The following is a 24935-nucleotide window of genomic DNA, read 5'->3' as shown; positions in this document are numbered from 1 at the left end:
AGCTTGAAAATTTTGGGAAGTTGAAGTCAGTCTCAAATAAAAGTTTTAACATTACATGCGAAACATAAAATATGTTGACTCCATCTGGCGGAAGCCAAAAGCAGCCAAGGCCGGCCCATCAATCCATTCACAATCAGGAATGAATGGAGGCTCTGGATTGGGGAATCGCTATAGTGGTTGTCCATTGCTGATATAGGGCAAGGAATTTTGGTCTCAGTGACAGCTGACTTTTGCTTAAATTGTTATAAATAATTAAGAATTATATGACATAATAAGTAACTCTGCATTTTTTTTATATAAAATAATGTTGATTGATTATGGGTGCACGTTAACATATCCTACCTTAGGTATTTATATTAGCGAAATTGTTATGTTATTTGACACAAATAATATAATATTTGTTCGACACAATCAACATTAGAGAGAGACGTAAACCCCACCCATGCTTGCATTTGAGGCGAACAAGAGAATATTTCTATTTACATTAATTAAAATAGTTAATCTATTCTTTTTCAAATTTTGATTTTAAAATCTTTTAAATTTAACCTTTGTTCTCATAATAATACTGTTTGTTCATTCTTTCTTTTTTTTTTTTTCTTAGAGATAAAAAAGTGTGTCCTTAAATTCATATTATGACACGCAACATACCCAACAAAAAAAAAAAAATTTATTTTCTAAATAGTGATATAATCTTGTTTCATAATGATAAGATGATAACATATGCAGATTAGGTATAAGTTGAGAGCATGATAAAAGATATTTTTTACTTGAATCAGTTGATACTTTTTACAATATCTTCTATTCAATTCCTAGTCCATGAAATTTTAAGTCTAGATAGATCGTCACTAAATAAATTAAATTTGTCAGATATAAATGAGTTATGGAAACTGAAAGAAGATTTTCAAAGCCACCTTTAAATTACAATGTTCTCTACCCCAACAAACGTTGAATAATTGATGTGGGGTGACATGGGATACGGGAAGAAGATTCATCATTCATCGCAATCAAGTCAGCAAAAGTCAAGCAAACTCGAGGCAATAATTTAAAATAATTCCAAGAATCTCACTTTATTGGGTTCCATTATCAGCCTTGGAAAAGTCTACGGAGCCAACCCAGAAACGAGGGCTCTCCGGCGAAACGAACACGATGGAGCTACTGAGTCCGACCCATCCGCCGGTCCGCGCAGGCGATTCCTTCTCTGGGTTTTCTCCTCCGGCCAGTTTGAGAGGTGGGCTTGAGCGGACAGCGACTTCTCAGCTGCCGGAAATTGTCGAAGAAGGTGGAGATAGAATATACGTGGCGGTGGGCAGGTCGGTCGGCAAAGCCACTGCTCTGCTCCGGTGGACTTTCCGGCAATTCGAGGGCAGAGAAATCTGCATTGTTCATGTCCATCGACCTTCTCCGTTGATTCCTACTCTTCGTAACTCTCTCGCTCTCTCTGAACTTTTTCTAAATACAGATGTACATGATAATTGTTGTTGAAGAAAGACAAGGGAAGAAGATGAATTTGGTATAATTTTAAGGTATACATGAAATTGGATGAAGCTGGTAAGTTAAATTTGAAGAATAGAATCATACATAAATGCTAGAATATTTTAACTAAGTCTTGGTTGGTTCCATGTTAAGGAATAGGGCTATAATGCATGTAGTTGTTTAATTGTTTGCTAATGGTATGTTTTTTCTTGAATTAACAAATGTTTACTTTGATCTCTCATACATTTTTTGACAATTCACCACCTCTACATGTACGCATTTATTTTACTGTTTGCAAATGGTATACTTTTCCTTGAATTAAGAAATGTTTGCTTTCATCTCTCGTACACTTGGACAGCTGACTACTTCTACAACCTTGAAAATTGGAATTCTTTTCGTGTCATGGCTCTTTATTTAGGGTTTTTTTGACTGCTGTCAAAATGTGGTCAAAGAACCAAAGGAAGAGATATTTTGCATCAGAATTTTTCATGTTGTAATTTAACCCCTTTGCCTAAAACCAAAACTACGTGAACATTTTTATTTTTTTATTTTTTTTGGTTTAAGTTTTAAAATTTTATTTTGTTTCTCCTCTATGATTTAGGTGGATTCCGTGATTGTTTTTGAATATTTTGCAGTGGGGAAGCTACCAGCTAGTCAAGCTTGCAGTGAAGTGGTATCTGCTCACAGGAGGGAGGAGAGAGAGCAGATGAGGAAACTTTTATTGTATTACTTAGGCATTTGCTGCCAATCTAAGGTTTTCTTCTCTCTTATTTACATGTTTCCCTCAGATATCTGGAAACAATTACTTTTTAGGGAAACCATTTCACTTAGCCTCTCTACTTTCTTGTAAGGTCTTTTGTAATTGTTAACTTTGGCCTGACCTCAGAGAACTGTAATCAGAGCACCTCGCTATCCCTGTCTGGATGTAATGTACTTTTACTTGCAAAGAGATTTAATGACCTTTTCTTCATATAAAAAAAGGGATCCATTTAGCCAACTACTTGCAATGACATTAAACTCTATTGACTTGAGCTTTTTAGTTAGACACAACTCCAAATTGTCTGACATCATTGATAATATTGATTTTTGAATGGACATCTGATCTGAAGTGGGTGCTCTAGGTATCTTCAGATCTTATTTTTATGTTATTTTGAGCTCTTACAGGAGTTGTATTCTTAATAAGTTGGCCTTCAAATATAATTTTGTAGAACTATTCAAGCAAAATAAGTTTCATGGGACATCTTATTGCTTTATTACAGATGGTTTTCCCCTCAGTAGCTGTAGACATCTTATAAGAAACAAACATATTTCAGGTTAAATCAAGCATCCTTGTAACTGAAGCTTCTCAAATTCAAAGTGGAATTGTAGATCTGGTGAATGAGCATCATATTAGGAAGCTTGTAATGGGAGCCGTGCCAGAAAAGTAAGTGGCTCACTTTTGCCTATAAAAAAATGCAGATGCCTTGTCCTCTATGCTTCAGATTATGGTAACTTCTTGGATTGTCTATTGAGTTTATTTGGATCTTACATGGCCGCTATGCTCAAATTCTTGCATCATATTACTTCAGATTCCTGTATGCAAGGCTGCAAGTTCCAAACTTGTTAGTTTGAAACCAAGTGAATGGGCATTTAAATCTATTTAAAAGATTGTCTCCACAAAAAAAGAAAAAAGAAAAAAGAAAAAAGAAAAAATTAGGTTCAATATTTGAAGCATAATAAAGAACAGATACTTGACAAGACACCCTTCTACTGAACATATCTTTGCTTTTGTCTTGGAGGTATGTCTATTATCAAATTTAGATGAATGAGGAATGAGGGTGACCTTGGAGCAGTGACAAGGTTGTTGGTTCACTTTAACTTTGCATTGCATTGCTGATTCTAAACAGGGAAATAGTCAATGCACATACTGGGGTAAAGCTGTATATACCTGGCTGAAAAAGAGACCCCAAATGTAAATGTTGTTCAGTTCAAACATGTTAAGCTCTCGATTCTTGCATTTTTTGCCCCCACATTGAGTGAATGGCAACAGGTGATGTCAGTAAGTTATTGTCAATGACTTTACCATCTTCACATCTTTCACTTTGCTGAACTACTCTTAACATCATAGGTCCATGTTGTAAATTTAAAATTCTTGGATAACAATTCTTTTTATGTCATTTAAAGTGAAACACAATATCAGTTAATTTTACATATGAAACTACCTTGGAAGTGCTTTAGAAAGGCTTCCAAGTAAAAAGCCAATTGACAATCAATTAAGAGAAATTATATCTGGAGAATGGACACTTCAAAGGCGGTCGGTAATTTCTAAGCAATTGATCAGAAGTTGAGAAATCACAATACTTCCATATTCCATAACATGGGTTATCACAATCCCTGGCCTTTCACGGTCTTCTTTTAGATAGCAATGTGATAGGTAATTCAATTATAGAATTTTTGTTCTTTTTTCTTTTTGCTAGATTAATTATTTTCATTCTTTCTTATTACAAATAGATATCTTTCTTATACAATTGTTATTATTCTTTTTTTTTCTTTTTATTTTTTTTACCATTACTACTTGAAGTCAAGGTTTTTTGTGAATTCTATTCTATAACTATTACCCCAAGTTTATTATATTTAGTATCCTCATCAAAATTTATTCTTAACATTGCTGTTGAGAAAAAAAAAAAAAAGTCATGTTTTACTATGTAACTCCCAAAGATTGAACCATTCTAACATTTATTTACAAATCATTTTATAATTATTGTTATCTTTGTGAAATTTATTTAATTGGAAGACTATATTTATTCTGGATACAGAATATTGAGCAATTAAGTATTAATATGTGCAAAATATGAGAGTTAAGTTGTGAGGATGTTACAATAAATTGTGTGGATAAACTAGAAAAGACAGAATTTAAAGCGAGATGATTCATAATAAGGTCGGAGATAAGAGGTGGTTCGGACGAGTGAGAAGAAAACTAATGAATGAACTTATGAGGTGAGTAGAGAAAATAGAGGAAGTTTGTAGCAAAAGAGATAAAGGAATATTAAAAAAAAAATTGATGGAGAAGTCTTGGACATGACATGAGATTTATTGGCCTTACAAAAAATATGATTATAGATAGAGATGATTGGAGAGCTGGAATTCATGTAGCTAACTTCACCTAGTGGGATTATTGGATTAAGGCTTGTGATGATGATGGAATTTAAATGCAGTTGTGCCAGAAAGGTAAAGTTTGAGTTTCTAGGTAGTTCATATATTTTCAGTTGGATGCATAATGTGGGTTACAATGCATTCTGTTTAGAACTTATCTGTCACTTCAAGATGGAATTTTGCATTTAGCTTCTCTTTGTGATGATTTAGAGCAAGAGGTTTTCTTTTTAATTAAATTTAGAGCAAGAATTGCCATCTAAAAGATTTACCTTGTGTAGATAACAAAATTGTTCATGTGGAATGTGGTGCGCACACACAAAAATAAATATATATACATGTCTGTGTGTGTATGTGAGCTCATATATTAGAATTTTTACGTAATTGCATACTCTGGTAAACATCTAGTGGTTGTATGGATACGGGTTATTTTCTCTCTAATACCAATACCCAGAAAAAGTCATATCAAAATGGGCTCTTAAGCTATCTTGCTTGTGTGCCCAATACCCAGAAAAAGTCATATCAAAATGGGCTCTTAAGCTATCTTGCTTGTGTGCCCATGTTTTTTCCCTCTTGATTTGATGTTTCTATGTAATTTTGCTCATCTTAATATATATAAAACAGTTGTATGAAGATGAAAAAGAGCTCTAGCAAAGCCAGTTATGCTACAAAATATGCTCCCCAGTACTGTGAGATATGGTTTATCAATAAAGGGAAACATGCTTGGACAAGAGAAGCTTTTGAAGGCCCAAGTTTTGTGGTGTCCACCACCAGTCAGTCAGAGACTGCTACTGCTGACAATTTAAGATTCAGATCATTGCAAGATCACAGGAGTGGGTTGATGATCCACCCTGAATGTCTTCACTCCAGCTCTGCTAGAAGTACTCTTTGTGATGGAACTAGGAAATGGATGAAATCCGAATCAGTTCAAACAGAAGTGGCTTTAACACCCACTTTACCCAGTTCTGTTAACAGATCTAATCCACACTATTGCAATGGTTCATCAAGTCCAACAAGCTCTTGCTCTAGCTCTGGATATGCTTCTTCTGCTGAACAAAGGATGTCTTTAGAATCTGCAACCAACTTTGATGAGGAAAGCTTACACACTCAACTTATAGAAGTAAGAATAGAAGCTGAGGCATCGAGGGATGAAGCATTTCAAGAGTTTCTGAAACGCAAAAACTTGGAAGCTGGTGCTGTTGAAGCTATTGACAAGGTAAAGCTCTATTCCTTTTTTTTTTTTTTTACTTTGGAATTTTAATTTTATGGTCCCATACTCTATGTCAAAGCTAGTCATTCTGAAGGACAATATGCCCTGGTTAGATCAATTTGAAAACTTGTTTATTCAGGATTAAGTCTTATCAGGCTTGCAATTTTTGAGTTCTCTGTATAATAGTGTGGCTGCCCTTAGGAAACTTGCACCTGGCACCTGGTTGTGTGGTTCTAGAAGCTCTCACCAGATGGCGGACAGTACTCTCTAGTGGCTGCAAAAATTTAATCGCATTCCCTTCTGACTATATTTCTGTGCACGTTTTGGAATTACCTGTTTGATCGGATCTAGAATTAGACCTCAGAATATGTTTCTTTGATGGTAATGGATGATGAATGCTGTGATGGCCAGTTGTGAGAAAGCCTTTTGAGAAGTATAGCATACTTGGCATGGTGCCACATCACCAGAGGTGTGCTAGGTGAGCAGGGAACAGAGAGAGAGAGTTTGGAGGTGGTAGAAGAAAGCCTCTGTGTGGCGAAGATGGAGATGATTTTTTAAGACATTGTTGAGGCTTATTATTTATTGGAGAGACTGGCAATTGACAAACTAAGCAGAGCATAACCAGGGCGTGTGACTGACTAAGGGACAAGTTTGTTTCTCTGCTTACACCCAAAAATCCTCATAGACCATAAAGGCTTCATAGTTTGTCAAGTGTGCACCTCAAGTACGGATGTATGACTATGCCATGTCTGTGTCTTGTTTGAAGAATATGTTCTTTTGGAGATCTAGCTTTCTTTCAGACTGGTTGAAGTATATGCCCCACAGGAGATAATTCAAAGAGTACCATAATGCTTCAACTTTCACTAAGAAATCTCCCAACCCAAAGACCCCACATGAAATCTTCTAATTGATGCTCTGTGATGCAACCTCAATGGGGATTTTTGTCCATTGAGAAATAAACATAGAATAATACAAGTAGTTGTTCCCGAATTGAAAATCAAACAAGTTAAAAATGAAAAGTTAAGATAGTGTTCTCTTCGTGTTTTAGTTTTGAGTTTTGAATTTATTTTTAGTTTTGTATTTTGAATGTCTATTTTAAAATTGCTGAAAATGCGTTTTTTTTGTTATTCTTAAAACCTTTCTCAAAATAGGAAATTGGAAAACGCGTTTACTTTATAATTTTGAGAAAAAATATTTTATGATATTTTATTCAATGAATAGCCTAAACTAGCCACAATCGCCGCGACCAACGGTCGCCGACGACCACAACCGACTGGAGATTCCTACGATCAGAGCCTACCATTAGAAACACCAAGCCAAGGGGGTCAACATACACAAAAATGGGTCAGATTTAACTGCTATATTTTCATTGATCTGATTTTTAATTTTCAACAAAAACTGAAAAACGCACTAGCAGTCGCCATCAACCACCGTGGCTGGTGGTTTCCAGTGATCAGAGACAACCACTTAACACCTTTATACCCATTGGTCAACATATCCAAAAACCAGCAAGATCCAATAGCCAAATCTCCATATATCTGAGCTTAAACTAGGGGTGGGCACGGTATGGTTTGGGCGACCAAGCCACACATGCGGTTTGGTGTTAAACCAGATCGCACGGTCTAGTTTGGTGCGCATAAACCACACCGCAAAACAATAAAACCAAATTCAATTGATTCATAAGTTCGGTGCAGTTTGGTATGGTTTTCATGGTTTGGTGCTTCCTCTATTGCCTTGTGAATTTTTAAGTAAAATAATAAAACCAATGCATAAAATCATAGTTTTTAGATTCTTACAATATCTTGAAGTTCAAAAATAAAATAAGTTACAATCCAATAAAAAATGCAAACTTAAAAGTTCTAAATCTACAACATAACAACATGTCCATAACATAAAAATAACACAAAAATCCACAACATAATTCATGGTCAAGCCAGTATGCTCCAACTTCAACTTTATCACTAATCAAGGTTTACAATATTTGTTATCATAGTAGACTTATCTGCAATATTAAGGGGAACAATAAAGTTAGAAAATTAAAATATTAGAGTTAATACAAATAAAATAATAAACATATTTGATGAGTAAATAAAAAATTACCAGATTCAATTGATTTATAAGTAGCATGCTCTTCTAATACTGAGGTCATATCTAATGGTAAATATGTGGCTCTCAACCAATTTTGGGAACAAATCAACGCTTCTACCATAGATAGACTCGATGAACTTTGAAAACAATCAAGCACCCTACCTCCATTGGAAAAAGCTGACTCAGAAGCCACTATTGACACTTGGATGGCAAAATCAGATTCAAATATGTTATCAGCATCATCATCATCAGAATCCACAACTGGAAACTTTTGTTCAGAAGTTGTCCCACCTTATTTATCTTCTAGTAATAGTTGATTTGAGTCATTTGTTGCATAAAAATGCACCAACTTCCCTTGAGTACTCTTGATAGAATCCAGTATAGTTTTAACTTCATCTTCAGAATAGAGTTTGCGCAAACAAAATGCCACATATTTCATCTTATACCTAGGATCAAGCACAACCGCCACATAAAGAAGCATATTCTGTTTTTCAATGTTGCCCCAATACTTATCAAATTTTATCTTCATGTTAGAAGCCATATCTTTTAAGATTGATTTGTAAGATGAACTCCATTTGATTAGTCTCCCAAACACATTATAAATTTCATGAAAATAAATATTTGCAGTAACATTCAAAGAAGCACTAAACTTGAGGGTAGCATCATAAAAAGTCAGTTCCACCTTGTTGGCACTTCCAAGCACACAAGAGCCTTTTCTTCTTTACAAGTATTCTTCACACAACTTTTGAATCTTGCCAATCTTGAAGAAGAAGCTCTAACATATCCAACTGCATTACGTACAACCATAATAGAGAAGTCCAATTCCTTTAAGGCATCATCCACTACCAAGTTTAGAATATGAGCTGAACACCTCACGTGTAAGAATTCCTCATCACAAACAACACTCTTCCAAATCTGCAATCTTTTCTTCATGTGTGTGATAGCCCCATTGTTAGAACCAACATTGGCAACTGTGATTGTGAAAACCTTCTCAATACCCCATTGTTTCAAACATATCTCAGTTGCTTTACCAATTGTCTCTCTCTTATGATTTGGAATTTGACAAAAGTTTTAAGATTCTTTTTTGCATTTTTCATCCAGAATCTATAAAATGAGTTGTATACACCATATAATTGACATTTTGAATGGTAAGGGAGACTCTTTGTGAATTATTAACAAAAAATCACTTCCAACTTTTTCTTCTCATCATTGTATAGACTAATTATATCCCTATCAATTGTCTTGCGTGAAGGAGGATCAAACTTAGGGCATGCAGTACCACAAAATAATCTAAAACCTTTTTGCTCCACAAACCTAAATGGTAATTCATCAATCACAATCATTTTAGCGCATGCAATCCTACAAGTTGCTTGATTAAATCTCACAACTAGAAGATTACTACCTATAACATTTCATCCTCATTGTCACTATTCTTTTGAAAACGTAAAATCTTCTGCATCTTATCTTTTAATCTGTAAGGATTCTCTTACATTGATTGTTTACATGGTTCCAAAGAGTACTTGTCCCATTTTTTCTACTATCACTTGCATAATGTTTACCACAATAGTTGCACACAACTCTAGGGTCATCCTCATTTTTTGTAAAATGATCCCAGACTTTAGATAGCTACCTAGGTTTCTTTTTCACAGCTTTGGCCTTAGACTTAGAAGGCAATGGAGGTTTAGAACCACTACTTGAATCAAGGGTATTGGTCATTTCATTGATGTTTCTCACCGATGAAGGATTGGTGCTACTATCTTCTTCCATCTAACAATCACAACATTAAAAACATATTCACATATCACACAAACACAACAACACTGTAGTGTACCAAAGTACTAAAAAGCCCCATTTCTGTTCCATGCATATTGAAATGCATTCTGGGTAACATGTAATATATTACTAACTAGGAATCAATTACTAATCTTAAAAAATATTACTAACATGTCTTCATAATACCAAGCAAAGTTGAAACTGAAAGTAGCTAAAAGTATTATAAACATTGAAACTGAAACTAAACAGTTTGCAAACAGGAAACTAAACAAAGTTTTCATTCAACAAACCAATTACCACGGTCCATCAAAACAAGCGGTAGGGGCCATGGCCACGCAACTTTCACGTGACCATTTCTCCACCACTGCCAGTAACCACAAAATCTTGAGGGGGTTACATACTATGGTGTACTTGTACTTGTTTTACATAAAATTGGGTTGGTTTATAATTTGAATTTGACTGTTGCTTTCAAGTTTCAATCTATCTGTGCCTTTGTGTGTGTGTGTATGTGTCTGTCTATTGCTCAAGAACTGAGGAAACTAAACAAAGTTTTCATTAACAAAGCCAATTACCATTTCAATTATGTCGTCAGTCTTGGCTAATCGGGCGGTGGGTGCTTTTGATCACAACCGAAGAACTGGAGAAGTTGCAGTCTTGCAGAGGAGTTGCTGCGGTGGGGGCTGGGTAGAGTGGAGAGGAAGAATAAGATTAGGATTAGTGTTCCACCCTTTTAGGCTTTTATATATTTTTAATATTTTTATTAGTACACTACTTTGCCGGTTCGGTTTTTAACCGAATCACGAAATCCACAAACCGCACGGTTTGGGGATTTCTCAAACCATGCCGAACTGCTCCCCCAAAAACCGCGCAGTGCAGGCGATTTCTGTGATTTGCTGGTTTTTTTGCCCACCTCTAGCTTAAACCTCCGGTCAGACATAAAATCAGAGATTTACAAAGGTTGCTGGTCGCAATGCAAGGGGAGCGAACGGCATCGATGACGGAAGGCGTGGGTGGTCGAACGACAAGGGGCAGGTGATGGCAGTGGCGAGCACGTTCGACGACTGAGCCTTGAAGACAAGAGAAAAGAGAAGAGAGAAGGAAGAGAAAGACAAGGTTGCTGCGAGTGTGTGAGATTAGGACGCTCGGGTTTGAGAGGCTATTTTTTGCGTTTTCAAATTTTGGCCTTGTTTTGTCTGAGAACACTCAAAACAACTTTTTGTTGTTTTGAGTTTTCTTTATAAATTTTTTCATTGTTTTCAAAAATGAGTTTTTGAAAATATGAAAATAAACACGTTTTCACTATTTTGAAAAACTAAAAATTGAAAACGGCATGAAAATAGTAAAAAGAACATGCTCTAAATATTTGTAGCTAAAATGTGAATTTGATTTACTATTGGCACCTATGTTTTTATATTTTAAAAATGATGTTTAGTAGCCTCATTTTGCACTCTGTTAAAAAATGTCTTTTTTTATGAGTAATCAGGGCCAGCTCAAGGGTTGGTGGGGCCCTAGGCAATAATTAGTTTAGTGGCCTTCTAAAAAATAATAAAAATTATTGAAAATTTATTTTTCTTGTTTTTTGAGATGCAAAATCACTAATTAAATTTTTGTTGTCTAGTTTAGAAAGTAAATCTTTTTCAATTGACAATATATCCAAATTACTTAATCTTTCCTGTGACATAGTTGAACGTAAATAAGATTTTATTAATTTTAATTTTGAAAAACTTCTTTTTGCTAAAACAACAATAACAGGAATGGTTAATGATGCAGCATGTAGCGCGAGTGTGAAGAAAACACACCAAAATAAACCCTTGGGTCATTTCTCAGAAGGGTGATTTGGTCATTTCATTATTTTGTAAAGCTTTCTGTACACTGTCTTCTGTACAAATAGCATTATCCTTGTTAAAATGATTAAGATAAGTCTCTATCAAGATAACTTATCTATAAAGTTCAAGATAAGTTATTCAAAAGGGGGAAAGGGATAAATTTATCTTAAAAGTTCAAGATAAAAAGTCATGTGACTTCTTTCCAAAAAATTTAATAAACACAATGAAAACACTTTTGTTTGGGTTGCTTTCTATTAGGGGTGAGCAAAAGTTCGGTTAAACCGAACCGAAAAGTTTGGTCGGTTCGGTTCGGTTTTTCAAAAACAATGGTTCGGTTCGGTTATATTTTTCTTTAAAAATCAGTTATTCGATTCGGTTAAGTTATTTTGATAAAAATACTAAAAAAATCGAACCGAACCGAACTTGTAGCAAATAGCATCTGTTGAACCGAACCGGCCACAACCCCCCCCCCCCGTCACGAGTCACGCGGGCGCGACATTTCATCTTCTCTGTTCTTCGTTCTTCTCTCTCTCTATCTCTCTCTCGCGTCTCACCATTTCATCTTCTCTTCGATTTGAGTTTGAGTTCACAGATCTGGCGATGGCGAATACGAATACGAAGGCGAAGGTGAAGGCGAAGATGAAGGCTCTTCGATGCTTCGTAGATTAGGCACTGGTCGAAGGCTCTTCGTCTTCATCTCTCTCTCTCCCTCCACCATCCGTCGCCGTCGCCGATGCCAAAGAAGAAGACGAAGACTACGCCGATGGTTTTTCAGTAAGTTTGCACTCTATTTCTCTTTTACATTGAAATTTTGAAACCTAGATCTACTAAAATCCCACCATTAGATGCTTTTAGTTTTTGAATATGTGGGTCACCGTGGTTGGGGGAATCCGATGATCGGTTCCAATCATCGGAATTGCCGGTCGGCTAGGTGGCCGGCAGCAACAGCAAAGCCGATCTCTTGGTTATTTTGTCTCCAGTTCGGTTTTCGGTTAGATCGGTTTCGGTTAGTTCGATTTATTGGGGTCGGTCGGTTCGGTTTGGTTATTGCATTTGATTCGGTTCATAATTTTTGGGCTGTTCGGTTCGGTTATAACCGATTGCACACCCCTACTTTCTATAACCCACATTTTTATGTCTATATTTTGGTTAACAAATACTACCTAATCGTATTAACAACAAATAACATATTATACCAAATAATTATGCCTAATAGAAATTTAAAATTTTCAATCTTATAAGTTGCTAAAGAAATCGCTTCACTTTTTTTTTTTTTTTTTTTTAAGATCCTTACTAATTTCTGCTAATTGATATAAAATATCTCTTATCTGTGGAGCTTAAAATCTTATTGCTCTAACGTTTTCAATACGACTTTCCTAGCGTGTTTGTGATAATGGCTTAAGTGTCAAATTAAAAATATGATCTTGTAAAAGTTTTCATCTTTTTGTATAAGAAGAAAATAATGAGTATATGCGTTGTGTGACTCCAAAAAATGTCATAGCATTAGACATTCAGGAAATGACATGATCAGATAACAATAGATGCAGACACACACAAGTAACAAATTTGATAGAATGAGCACCAAGTTGTAACTCGTAAAGAGGTCTTTATTAAAGAATGAACAGCTGTGACTTTTTTTCTTTCTTTTTCGTTTTTTATCTTTCTTGTGATAACAAATATTCCCCAAGTACCAATCCAAAAACAGAACACAAATATGTAACTACTATCCTAATTCACGTACACGTATAAGCGTGAACAGTTAAACAACCATTGGAGAGATAAGAGAGCATGCCCATGCCTAAAGTAGAACCTCCACCTCGTTGCCCCCCCCCCTCTTTGGGGCCCTATGCCTTAAGCTGGCCTGTGAGTAAATACGGGGGCAAACTTGTAAGAGAAAATGCAAAGCTTGTTAAACCTATCATTTAAGATTATACAAGAATGGAGAGAAAAAGGAGTGTCTTGTTGCAAATATGGGGAGAAACAAGAATGTTTCCCTTCAAGCAAAGGATCATCCTCTAAATAACTTCAAATGCTCTCCTGTTTCTTTCAGCGGAACACCTATTACACAGAGAGCTGCCACTGATATGGCTTTCAAATTTCCTAGGGCATCTCAACCCCAACTGCAAAATATCTGTTATAAAGGCTAACATCATTGATGCCAAAAACTGAATAAGCAAGGCTCGATGCTTGGCGAGCCGTAGAGTGATACATAAAAAGGTTCTCTTGTTTTTCTGGTCTCCTTACATGTAAAGCATGAATTGACCACAGTATGCATGCGTTTTTCTCATGTTTGTTTAAGATTGGAACAGCACCTAAAGAAGTCAGTACAAATAAACTCCTCAGGTGGGGAGCACTTGATTGGCTGAGAATGGCCCAAGCCCACATGTGGGAATAGAAATGGATGCATTTGGACCAAAAGGTAGCTTGGCTGAGCTTGAGCAACCTAGAAGGCAATATGAGATTATCTGTCTTGGCTAGAGGCTAAGGCACCTGATATAACTTGGCTGGAAAAGCTCTATCATTGGGGGTTTCAGTTGGCAACTTCTGATGATGCAGGTTGTATCTCACGTGCATTGACTTTGAAAACAATGCTGATGATGACATAGGGATTATGATGGAATGTTGGTCTGTCATATGGCATGATGGGCCCGTATACCTATTTTTCTTCCAGCAATCAATTAATTACTTCAAGTCGAATTTGATTGACAAAATCTCTGCAAATATCCTAATAACACATCTTTTAATTTATCCAGGTCAAAGCTTTGGAATCTGCTTGTGCTCATGAAATACAACTTAGAAAAGAAGCTGAAGATGCACTAACAATGACAATCCAGGAACAAGAAAAGCTGTTGGAAGAAAGAGAAGAATTAACTAGGGAGCTACAAAAGGCTATGAGGAATATCGCTCTTCTAGATAGTCATGCACAAGAAGCACATCATCTCCAAGAAGAGGCTTCTGGAGAATTAAAACTCATCCATGCATCAGTTGCAGCTTTGCAGCTCGAAAAACAGAAGATCCAGTGGCAGAAAATGGAAGCTACATGTTGGCTTGATCGTTGGAAAAACCGTGGACAAGCAGGAAATGCAAATTATATTGGGCTAGTTGGGTGTACTGAATATTTGCCGCAGTTAGCTGAATTTTCATTAGCAGATCTGCAAACTGCAACTTGCAATTTCTCTGAGAGCTTCAAGATTGGTCAGAGTGGATATGGTTCTGTGTACAAGGGGGAAATGTTGGATAAGACTGTTGCCATAAAAAAGCTGCATCCACGTAACATGCAACAACAATCTGACTTCCAGCAAGAGGTCTCTCTCTCTCTCTCTCTCTCTCATGCTTGTGACTTAGATGCACATGAAAGAAAAGAAACCCTTCCTCATAGCTTTACTTGCCACCATTCATTAAGCCCCATAAAGAACATATACCTTGTAATTATCATGAGAAGTCTTGTGGAAGGTGTTGGAGAATAAATGAATTCATATTGCTTAATTAAGGTTATGCATTGAGTAGAAACATATGTTAGGACTTGTAGAGTAGATATTGAGGCGTTCCAACTACAATTAGGCCCCGTTTGATAGCATTTAGTTAGAAAATAAAATATTTTCCAACTTGCATAAAAAACAAAAACCAATCCCCCTCCCCCTAGATGGAATTTTCCATGGAAAATAGGCCAAAACATGCTTTAATGGTTGTACCATGGAATTCAATTCCATGAAAAATGTAGTGTGTCAAACAGTAAAGATGTAATTCAATTCTTCATGTGACATTTTCCATGGAATTTCCATGCTATCAAAGGGGGCCTTAGATTACATCTAGGATCAATATTGATCCCTTGCCTCTTTAAAACTTGTGATAGATGAAGTAAAAAAAAACACAACCAAGCCAAAGTGCCTTGGTGTATCTTATTTGCAAATGATATTGTATTGATAAATGAGACAAAAGGTGTGAATAATAAAATTGAATTATGGAGGGACACCTTAGAATTTGAAGGTTTAATTTAAGTAGATTGAAAATTGAGCATGTGGAATATAAGTTTAGTAAAAATAGAAGTGTGGATAATGTTATTGTGAAGCTTGGTTAGGACTTGTGGAGTAGATATTGAGGCTTTCCAAATACAATTAGATTACATCAAGGATCAATATTGAGCCCTTACCTCTTTAAAACTTGTGATAGATGAAGTAAAAAAAACACAACCAATCCAATGCGCCTTGGTGTGTCTTATTTGCAAATGATATTGTATTGATAAATGAGACAAAAGGTGTGAATAATAAAATTGAATTATGGAGAGACACCTTAGAATTCGAAGGTTTTAATTAAGCAGATTGAAAACTGAGCATGTGGAGTATAAGTTTAATAAAAATAGATGTGTGGATAATGTTAAAACTTTGAGATCAAGTAGCTAAAAAAAAAAAAAAAATCAATTTCAATATCTTGGATCAATTGTTCGAGAAGAAAGGGAGACTATGGAGAATGCACTCATAGAATCAAGGTGGCATTTTATGCGATTGTAAAATCCCTTTAAAACTAAATGGGAAGTTTTATCATATGACTATATGACCATCTTTGTTGTATGGCTAGAATGTTGGGCAATTGCGCTAACATATTCAAATTATGAGTGTAGTTAAGATGAAAATGTTACAGTGGATGTCTAATCACTAATGAAATAAAAAGTAAGAAATGAGATCATATGTAATAAGATTGGAGTGCCACCTATTGAAAATAAGACTAGGGAGTCACAATAAAATGGTTTGGAAATGTGAGAAGAATGCTAATAGAGGTATCCATGAGGCGAGTAGATGAAACAGACTAAATTTGCAGCAAAAGGGAGAAAAAGACCGAAGAAAACTTTGAGGGAAACTCTTAGGCATGACATAGGATGTAATGCCCTTACATAGAATATGGCCATGGATATAGATGGTTGGAAATCTAGAATCCTTATACCGGACCCCACCTAGTGGGATTAAGACTTACAATTATTGTTGTTGTTGTTGTTGTTGTAAGCTTTTCTTTAATAACATTCTCAATTTAGAAACTACATCGGGATGTAGGGATCAACTAATCTTTCTAAATCTTGTGCCTGGGATATGTCTATCAATTTGCTAATGTCCAGATTTTTCTTTTCTTTTCTTCTTCAGCCTTGCAATTCCATGATTTTTACAAATGTGGAAATAGAAAGAACAGCTAGACTTCCTAAAGATGTTGATGTCCTTTCTTTCTGTAAATAGACTGCTGAGAGAAGACAACCTTTCAATATGCTTGTGCAGGTTCAAGTACTTGGCAAACTACAACATCCTCACCTTGTGACTTTGATTGGCATATGTCCGGATGCCTGGTCTCTTGTATATGAGTACATGCCCAATGGAAGCCTCCAAGACTGTCTTTTCCGAAGAAGCAATCTTTGTTTCTTGAGCTGGAAGATCCGAGCACAAATCATTGCTGAAATTTCGAGTGCTCTTTTGTTTTTGCACTCACGTAAACCTGAAAAGATTGTACATGGTGACCTAAAACCCCAAAACATCCTCCTCGATTCTGATCTCAGCTGTAAGATATCAGATTTTGGGATTTGTAGAATAATGTCACAGGACACCCTCCGGTGCCCAAGTTTTCGGCGTTATACTGAGCCGAAGGGTGCTTTCTCATATACGGATCCTGAGTTTCATAGAACTGGATCATTGACGCCTAAGTCTGACATTTACTCTTTCGGTCTGATCATTCTCCAGCTACTCACTGGAAAGTCTCCAGTAGGATTGGCAAGCGAGGTGCGGAAAGCAGCGTCATGTGGGAAATTAGCAACCATCTTGGATTCATCTGCAGGAGAATGGCCTAACTTTGTGGCAAAGCAACTAGTGGATGTGGGGTTGCAGTTTTGTGAATCAAGCAGTAGGGATAGGCCTGAGCTAACACCAAGGTTGGCTAGAGAATTGGAGCAGTTACGTACCATAGAAGAACAGCCGGTTCCATCTTTCTTCTTGTGCCCTATCCTTCAGGTGAATAATGCTTCTCACATATGATATTTGGGTTTGGTAATAGACTTTAACACATAAATACTAATCGGCCAAGTTATTGCTCCAGGGGACCCAACGTTGCCTGGGTAGTTTAGGGAACTTGTGACTACTTGATCTTGATTTTTATCAGTTTTGAAACTTGTTCTCTGGCCTGAACAAGATGAGATCCTGCTGGTGCTCAAATGTCGGTTCATTTGTGCAGCTACTGCAATTCTTGGCAACTTTCTGAGGCTTCATCCCCCCTACTAGTTGCCATATAGCAATAAACCTTGTGATGCTTGAAACCCCAACTAAATAACCCTCCAGGGATCTTCCATGTGAGTGGGAGCAGTGAACTCATGGGCATTCTTGATATGGCTCAGTAATGTTTATGAAGAATCCTAAACTTGGGTGCTCTAATTGAATGAAAGACCAGTATACGAAAGCTTCAGTAGTGCTTGAGCTTTCCTCAAGCTTGAACTAGCTAGATTGGAATCTAATCCTTTTTGTAGCAACTACGTCTTAGCTTGGCTTTGAGCAAAGATGTTTAATTGGCTTGGCTTGCTTTTCAGGAGATAATGCACGACCCTCAGGTGGCAGCCGATGGTTTCACCTACGAAGGAGAAGCCCTGCGTGGATGGTTTGAGGGTGGCCGGGAAACTTCTCCGATGACCAATTTGAAATTGGATCACCTGCATCTCACTCCCAACCACGCACTGAGACTTGCAATACAAGATTGGCTTTGCAAGTCCTAGAAATCCCATTTACAGTATACCTGCTGCTATGCCAAATCTGTATTTTTTTTTTTTTTTTTTTTTGGGGGGGGGGGGGGGGGGGGATAAAGTTGTATTTTGAGGTGCCTGATTTCAACTCTTATTGTTGTAGATCATGCAGTAATAAAGCCAAAATTCTTATTCTTGCTGCCCTTGTTACTCAACAAACAACAGCTTCAGGTGACTTAATTTTGAAACAAAGTCTTGAGAAAGTTGGTTTTAGCAGAAGGTTCCGCATGTGTTTTTTAAGGTTACTACTTTCTCTTTTGAAGTTTCAATTTGTCAATTAATGAATGGTCACATTGGTGCTTTGAAGTTTTGTCCGTTCCCGAGCCTTGGGCCTTGGCGGCTAGTCGCGTGGCTGTACTGCTAGCCAAATTACAGAGAAAAGTAAAACCTCTCGTTTGTCTTTCTGGTTAAGCTCGGACAGACATCATCAGCCTTGGCAATTGACTAAATCAAAAAGATATCCTTACCGTCGTCAAAATTACAGCAATTGACACGTCCCCACCCCCAAAAAATAAAATATAAAATGACAGGTTTTTCTTGCTCTGTGTGTGTGTGTGTAACAGCAGTGTGTAATGTAATGGAAACTGTTGGTCCAAATCTGATCTGAAAACAAAAAAATTACAGGTTTTTATTACAAGCAAGCGTGATACCAATGCCTTCACCTTCCACCTGCACTGCATTTACTGCCCATTTCCGAATTGGTTAGGAGTTGGGAACAGAATTGATGATCGGGGTTACTCAAGCGGAACTGATGACGCAGGGGAGGGGAGTTCATTCCTGGGCTATGGTTCTGCCACGTAGTTTCACCAAGTGTGTAGATGACGTAACACTTGAACAAGAAAATAAAGATGTTCTTCGTCTGGATCGTCGGCGTGGGCCATGGACCGCTCCAGATATTTTCAGAGAAAAAGGAATTTGTGCTTGTGAGCAAAACTTTCTTTCCCAGGAATGTCATTTATTAGAGAAATTACAATTTTTGTATGACAGTTTATAATAATCAACATTAAGAAGCAGATTTTACGCCTTTACAAAGCCCCAACCAACCCACCACCCAGCTGGTGGTGTTTGCTTCAGATGCTTTCGCAGAGCTTATAATATATCAAAAGTGGTGAAGGTAAAAGCCTCAAAAATGGGTGCCCCGCCGATTCTGCACACCTCTCTGTATCTTTTTACGTGTGATTTCCCACTACTTATACACATGATCTCCATATCCTTCCTTCCAAAGAAATAACAATTATTGAAACGTCATCGTGGTACCGCCGCCTATCCCCTTGCGGTATTTCAAGCAGCTCATGGAAGTCCATTCCTAAAATTAACCAAAACAACGGATGCCATTTAGTTTTCATGATGGACTGTATCAATGAATAGAATAAACATATCACTAACTCGCTAGTTATTTCTATTTATGAGATTTGTATCGATGAATAAGCAATACCAGCTTTCTTTGCTGCTCGGAAGAGCACTTCCTCAACCAGGTGCTGTGCTGGATCCCCTTCAGGCCACCATGCAATGAAAAGCTCGACTTCGGATACAGCTTCTTCATTTGTGAAGTATTGATAAAGCCCATCAGATGATAATATCAAAAACCTGTCTCTTGGACCTAAACTGTGATGATAGACAGACGGTAGGCAGTTGATATATGGCGACGTTCCTACATAGTCGATTCTAAACATCTCCAGAAGTGCGTTGTTCCATTTGGGCTGCAAGAATCAAGAATGCAAAATGTCAAAGTACTGCAAATATAAACCATCATTAACAAAAGATAATGCACTTTATCCACTATTTATTATCTCTTGAAATGGAAATCATCCTTAATGAAATTCGATGCATTCTGTAATGGTTTTGATTAAACTGTCACCATAAACAAGAACATCAAAAGCTCTATTTGCTTCAAGAGAACCTATCCCCCCGCAAAAAAGTCCTCCTGTAAGCTATTGTTTCAGTGAATGAAGAGACAAACAGCTAGTGCCACCTTATATGGACAATTTGACATCAAAACTGGGCTAAAGTTGCTCCCACTTTCTTCAACGAGCAAGTAAAGTGTCAGCATAAAAGTGCTACTCATTTTAGCTATGCAATTTCCTTTTTGGTTTAGAGATGCTCCAAGGAAAGGAAAGACCAAAATATTAAGTTACAGAAGGTGTTCTATTTCTCTAGTGAAATCCATAGTGTATGCATTAAGCTAACCGACAGAAATGAAATCTAGTTAAAAGTAGCTTATGAATGCTTTTCATCAAGTGTATATCATACTAATTCTAAAGAGAGTACGCCGTGGTACCAGAACATCTCCACGAGGCTGACAACCAACCCAATCTAGCAAGATGCCTCCAAATATGGAAAGGCAAGTTGCTTTCCTCTGTTTCTGTGGATTATAAAATTTATTCTCCAAATATCAATCTACTTTATAGTTTGCTTGGAATTTTTCACAGCCATTTGAAGAATCTACTTTTGTCAAGCACCAGGCGGATCCAAACAACTTTACATTTCCATCTTTTTCTATTCCTAAGTTAATTGAATTCTAGATTATAGAATCTACTCTACCTGCTTCAGAAAACCAGCGCCAAAAGCTCGAGTGACCTTCAACGAACCTTTCACTCGATCATTGGTCACTGCGCCGGGATCATCTGGATGTTCATTTTTTATTCTTTGAACTTCCTGAAATGCAACACAGCCAAAGATTCAATTTTAACACTATCCAAAAGTAATCAAATAGACTGGAATCAGTAACAAATCAGTACCTCCTCCACAGAGGTGCTGTGATCCTTGGTGAGCTGAAAGGCGGCTAAACTGGGCATTGTGTTGGATCCATCACCATCACCATCACAAACCTCAAGATCGTACAATGTTTCTTCATTGATCCTCTCTAAGTCCTGCCGCCACAGATCGGGCTCCGGTTTATGAGCCAAAACCACCCGGCTATCGCCCTACATTCATAACATAAACATCCTCACCCTTCATTAGCATCACAAGCACGCAAGAACCCATCAAGGCCAACTCAGGATTTTCGACGAGCATCTTATCTGCAATGTCCAAATAGGCCTCCTCTGTTTTCCTCAGAGCCTCGGACAAAGCCTTCAACACATCGGAGTGATTGATCGCCACAGAAGCATCCGAACTGTTTCGATTTAACTGTTCTTTTAACCGCCGGTCGAGCTCGAGCCTCTCCCGGTCCCACTCGCACCTCCATCGCCTCTGATTCTCCTCCCATTTCTTCGCCGCCCCTTTATACCTACTCTTCGAATTGCTGCATCGCTTTTTCCTGAAGTTCGATTCGCAGCTTCCGCATGGAAAACTCTCTTGCTCAAAGCAGGGAGAGCAGGAATCTCTAGTAGTCGCTTCCATATCCGAATTGGAGCTTTCAGAGCGAACAGAGGAACTAGAATTTGAGGGTTCGGTTTTATCATCCCAAAGCAAGCCCTTGAGCTCCTTATGAACGGCGGGGTAGAGATTGGAGAGAAGATAATCAGGAGCGTCGGGGCCGCTAAATCCGTCATAAATTCCGACGAAAACCCATCCGTGTTCCTCCGAGACCACGACGTGAACTCGATCCTCGCCGGCCTTGCCTTGCGCCCATTGAAGATTCTGGCTCTCGAGTGAATCGTCGTCGTCTAAGCTCCCGTCGCTGCTCAGATTCACGCTGCTGATTGTGAGCTGGTTTTGTTTCTCAGACCCGACGATCCAATTCTGCTCTTTGACGGAAACCACGCTTTTAATCGGCGCAACAATAGAGTTTTGGCCACGGGAAATCGTCTTGGATATGGCTCTCTGTAGGACCCGGATCAACGACCCTTTTCTCAATCTGGGTCGTAAGGCAAAACCTCCATGAGAGAAGCTTCGCCTGAACTGATCGGAGCCGCCCTTTTCGAGAGGACCCGAGAAGATGCCCCGATCGAGGGGGCCCGACATGAAGCCCCGCTCGATCGGGCCGGACATGAACCCTCTCTCCATCGGGCCGGACACGGGTATTCCACCCGAAACCTTGGGCAAGGGACCGGAGCTCATCGAATTCCGGGGGACGGGTTGGAGGGGAATGGAAGCGAAGGAGGTGGAGCTCTCGAAAGCCGAGGCTCGATCGAAGCTGTTGTAGCTGTAGGAATCGACGAGAGCTGTGGAGAGAGGCGTCGAGGTGTTGGCGCTGACAGAGGCGCCGGAGATCGACCGGAACGTCGTCGTCTCCTCGGAGTGGACCTTGGAGGAGGAGAGCCGAGACGGGTCGGGCCGGACGTAGCAGAAGGAGTGGCCCAGATCGTCGATTGGGTCCGAAATCACGAAGGCCGTGTCCTTCCTCCGGCGAAGGTCCTCGCCGCCGGTGAAGCACACGCCGATCTTTCCCAAGCCGTTACCCATATTGAAAAAAGACCCCAATTTACAGCCAAACAATTAACAATCTCAGTGCTCTGTACTCAACACCTGAAATTTCATTTCCACAAACTGTGTGTGTGTGTGTGTGAGAGAGAGAGAGAGAGAGAGAGACGCAAAGAGGAAGAAGAGGGTGAAGAGAAATAGAGGCTAGAGAGAGAGGCGTTGACTTTGCGTGGAGGTTTTGAAATCATAGATAGAAACACAAACTCTCTCTGGCTCTCGGGGCAATATTTATGTTTTTCACTTTAATATTTCTAGCTTTTGCAGTGTGTGTTGGGCGTTGACTAACGCAAGAGGTGCAGAGCGTGTAGACTCCTACCAGCAATCTCCAACACAGAGCGTCAACTACACGCTCTCAATCCAACGGCCAGAGAGGGATGACCTTGAGGACGCGCCACCATAAGGAACAACCGGAGCTGGAAATAATGGGAAATGTCAAAGAGCAAAACCCCATAAATACGCATGGGAAAGTGTGCCATGATCACCGTTGGATCAAGTGTGTGATGAAGCAAGGGTTGACTGACACCTGGCAATGCTACCATCTCCCGCCCTACCTTGACCCCAACTTTTTTTTTCCCTTTTTGCTTTTTGTTTGTTTTTTTAGGTTTTAGGTTTGGTTTAAATAACGTCTACTGGCTGGTACTTGGGTTGCAATGCAGAGCAGACAGACAGTAGTAGTGTATTGCTATTTAATTTTGATTCGGTCGGGGTGGTTGTAGTTTCTAAATATACTACTTCACTCCACGTTAACCCCTAACAGTCGCCTGGCCACCAAGAAGAGACATTAATGTCTTCCTCCCCCCCCCCCCCCCCCCATCTGAATTCAAATTTTTTACGCCATTGAATTCACACTATACATTTTTTCTATCTTTATTTAATTTACATAATAATAATAATAATAATAATTTATAACCAAATACTAAATTTATTTTTTAATCTAAAAAATACAATTAAAGAAATTATTATTTAACATCAAAATTTATTTTTAAAAAATAAATAAATAAAAACTAAACTAACACGGTGGGTTAATCTTGATATATATATATATATATATATACACACACATAAATTGGGTTAAAGGAAGGTGTGGAGTGTTTGAGGTAAGTTGAGTGTGCAATTTATGTTGACTCTTTGATGCCATTTGACTGTTAATTCGTACTAATGAATCCAGAAATGAGAGGGCTCTGGAATCATGGATTTTGTGGGTCCCACAGGAGGAGCGGAACTTGATCCGGTGGAGCTGAGAGCACCTGATCTTTCTTCTTCCTTGTAAAGTCAGCCAGCCAGCCAGAGCCATCTTGAGAGGACTTGTTTGGATGAGTACTCATTGGCTCCCCTCCCCTCCCCTCCCCTCCCCCAATTTAATATTGTGATTTTACTTTTAATCTTCTTGTCAAACCAACACTAATTAAAGAATAAGATCCCATTAAAATCAACCCTCTTAATTTTGTCAACACTGGCAGATGGACGAAAGCCCACGGGTCACATGTTGACTTTTGATTAATCATCCTTCCTGTTTTGTTTTATTTTATTTATTTATTGGTTTCTTATGATCATTAGCATCAACCTAACTCAGGAAATGCCCTCCCATGAGTTTCAATTTCTTACAGGATTTTTACGAATATTTTCTGTTGTTTATCTTTTAATATATTTTGGATTTATATTTTTTTTAATAAAAAACAACCCAAATTTCATTCCATTCAAATTGTGTTTATCCTAAAAAATATGTTTATAAAAAAATTTATATCAAGACTATATTTTCAATCATTTCCATGTAAGTTTTATTTTTAATAATTAAAATAAATATATTTTTATTTTCTCAAAGACACGGACAACTAGTTCTTATACTTAAATTATATTTATAGTTACTTCTTATAGTTCGAAAGGGTCAATAAAAATAATAATTAAATAAATCAATCGAAACTTAAAATATCAATAAAAAATATGGCTTAAAATCACAATAGATCTAGATAAAATTTACCTAAAAATAAACTATAAAAAACTAAAATATTAAAATTAAACCACATATATAGAATTTATTTCATCTAACTTGAATTATAAGAAAGGCAGTTATTAATTCACATAGTTGAGTTAGTCCATACATATATATATATATATATGTGTGAAAAGAAATGTCAAGTTGCAGATGAATGCACTTGGTTGAGAATTGCAGGGTGTTAACGTTTCTTAAAGGCTAGTGGCGTATTATGAGATATAATAATTAAGTTAATTAGATTTAGAGAGCTACAAAGATCAAACTTGCAGGGAAAAAAGAAATAAAGAAAGAATGAAGAAGACAAAATGGAATATG

The 24935-nt window shown here is 37.7% G+C and overlaps 2 protein-coding genes across 2 annotated transcripts; one reads left to right on the top strand and one right to left on the bottom strand.

Annotated features, from left to right (window-relative positions):
* Window positions 1-974: 974 nt before the first annotated feature.
* On the top strand, window positions 975-18315 carry LOC127803547 (U-box domain-containing protein 33-like). Its single transcript, XM_052339846.1, has 7 exons — window positions 975-1420; window positions 2109-2227; window positions 2787-2896; window positions 5227-5818; window positions 14253-14804; window positions 16761-17483; window positions 18053-18315. Exons 1-7 carry the CDS (start codon window positions 1147-1149, stop codon window positions 18233-18235), a joined length of 2553 nt encoding a protein of 850 aa, XP_052195806.1. The 5' UTR covers window positions 975-1146; the 3' UTR covers window positions 18236-18315.
* Window positions 18316-18832: 517 nt separating this feature from the next.
* On the bottom strand, window positions 18833-22846 carry LOC127803554 (probable protein phosphatase 2C 23). The gene is given in 5 exon segments (XM_052339859.1): window positions 18833-19568; window positions 19698-19962; window positions 20804-20917; window positions 21001-21186; window positions 21188-22846. Coding segments are annotated over 5 exon segments (2103 nt in total). The 5' UTR covers window positions 22610-22846; the 3' UTR covers window positions 18833-19452.
* Window positions 22847-24935: the final 2089 nt, after the last annotated feature.

Source organism: Diospyros lotus, chromosome 1 (genome assembly GCF_014633365.1).
Source record: "Diospyros lotus cultivar Yz01 chromosome 1, ASM1463336v1, whole genome shotgun sequence".
Classification (NCBI taxonomy): Eukaryota; Viridiplantae; Streptophyta; class Magnoliopsida; order Ericales; family Ebenaceae; genus Diospyros; species Diospyros lotus.
This window is presented reverse-complemented; position numbering and strand designations above follow the sequence as displayed.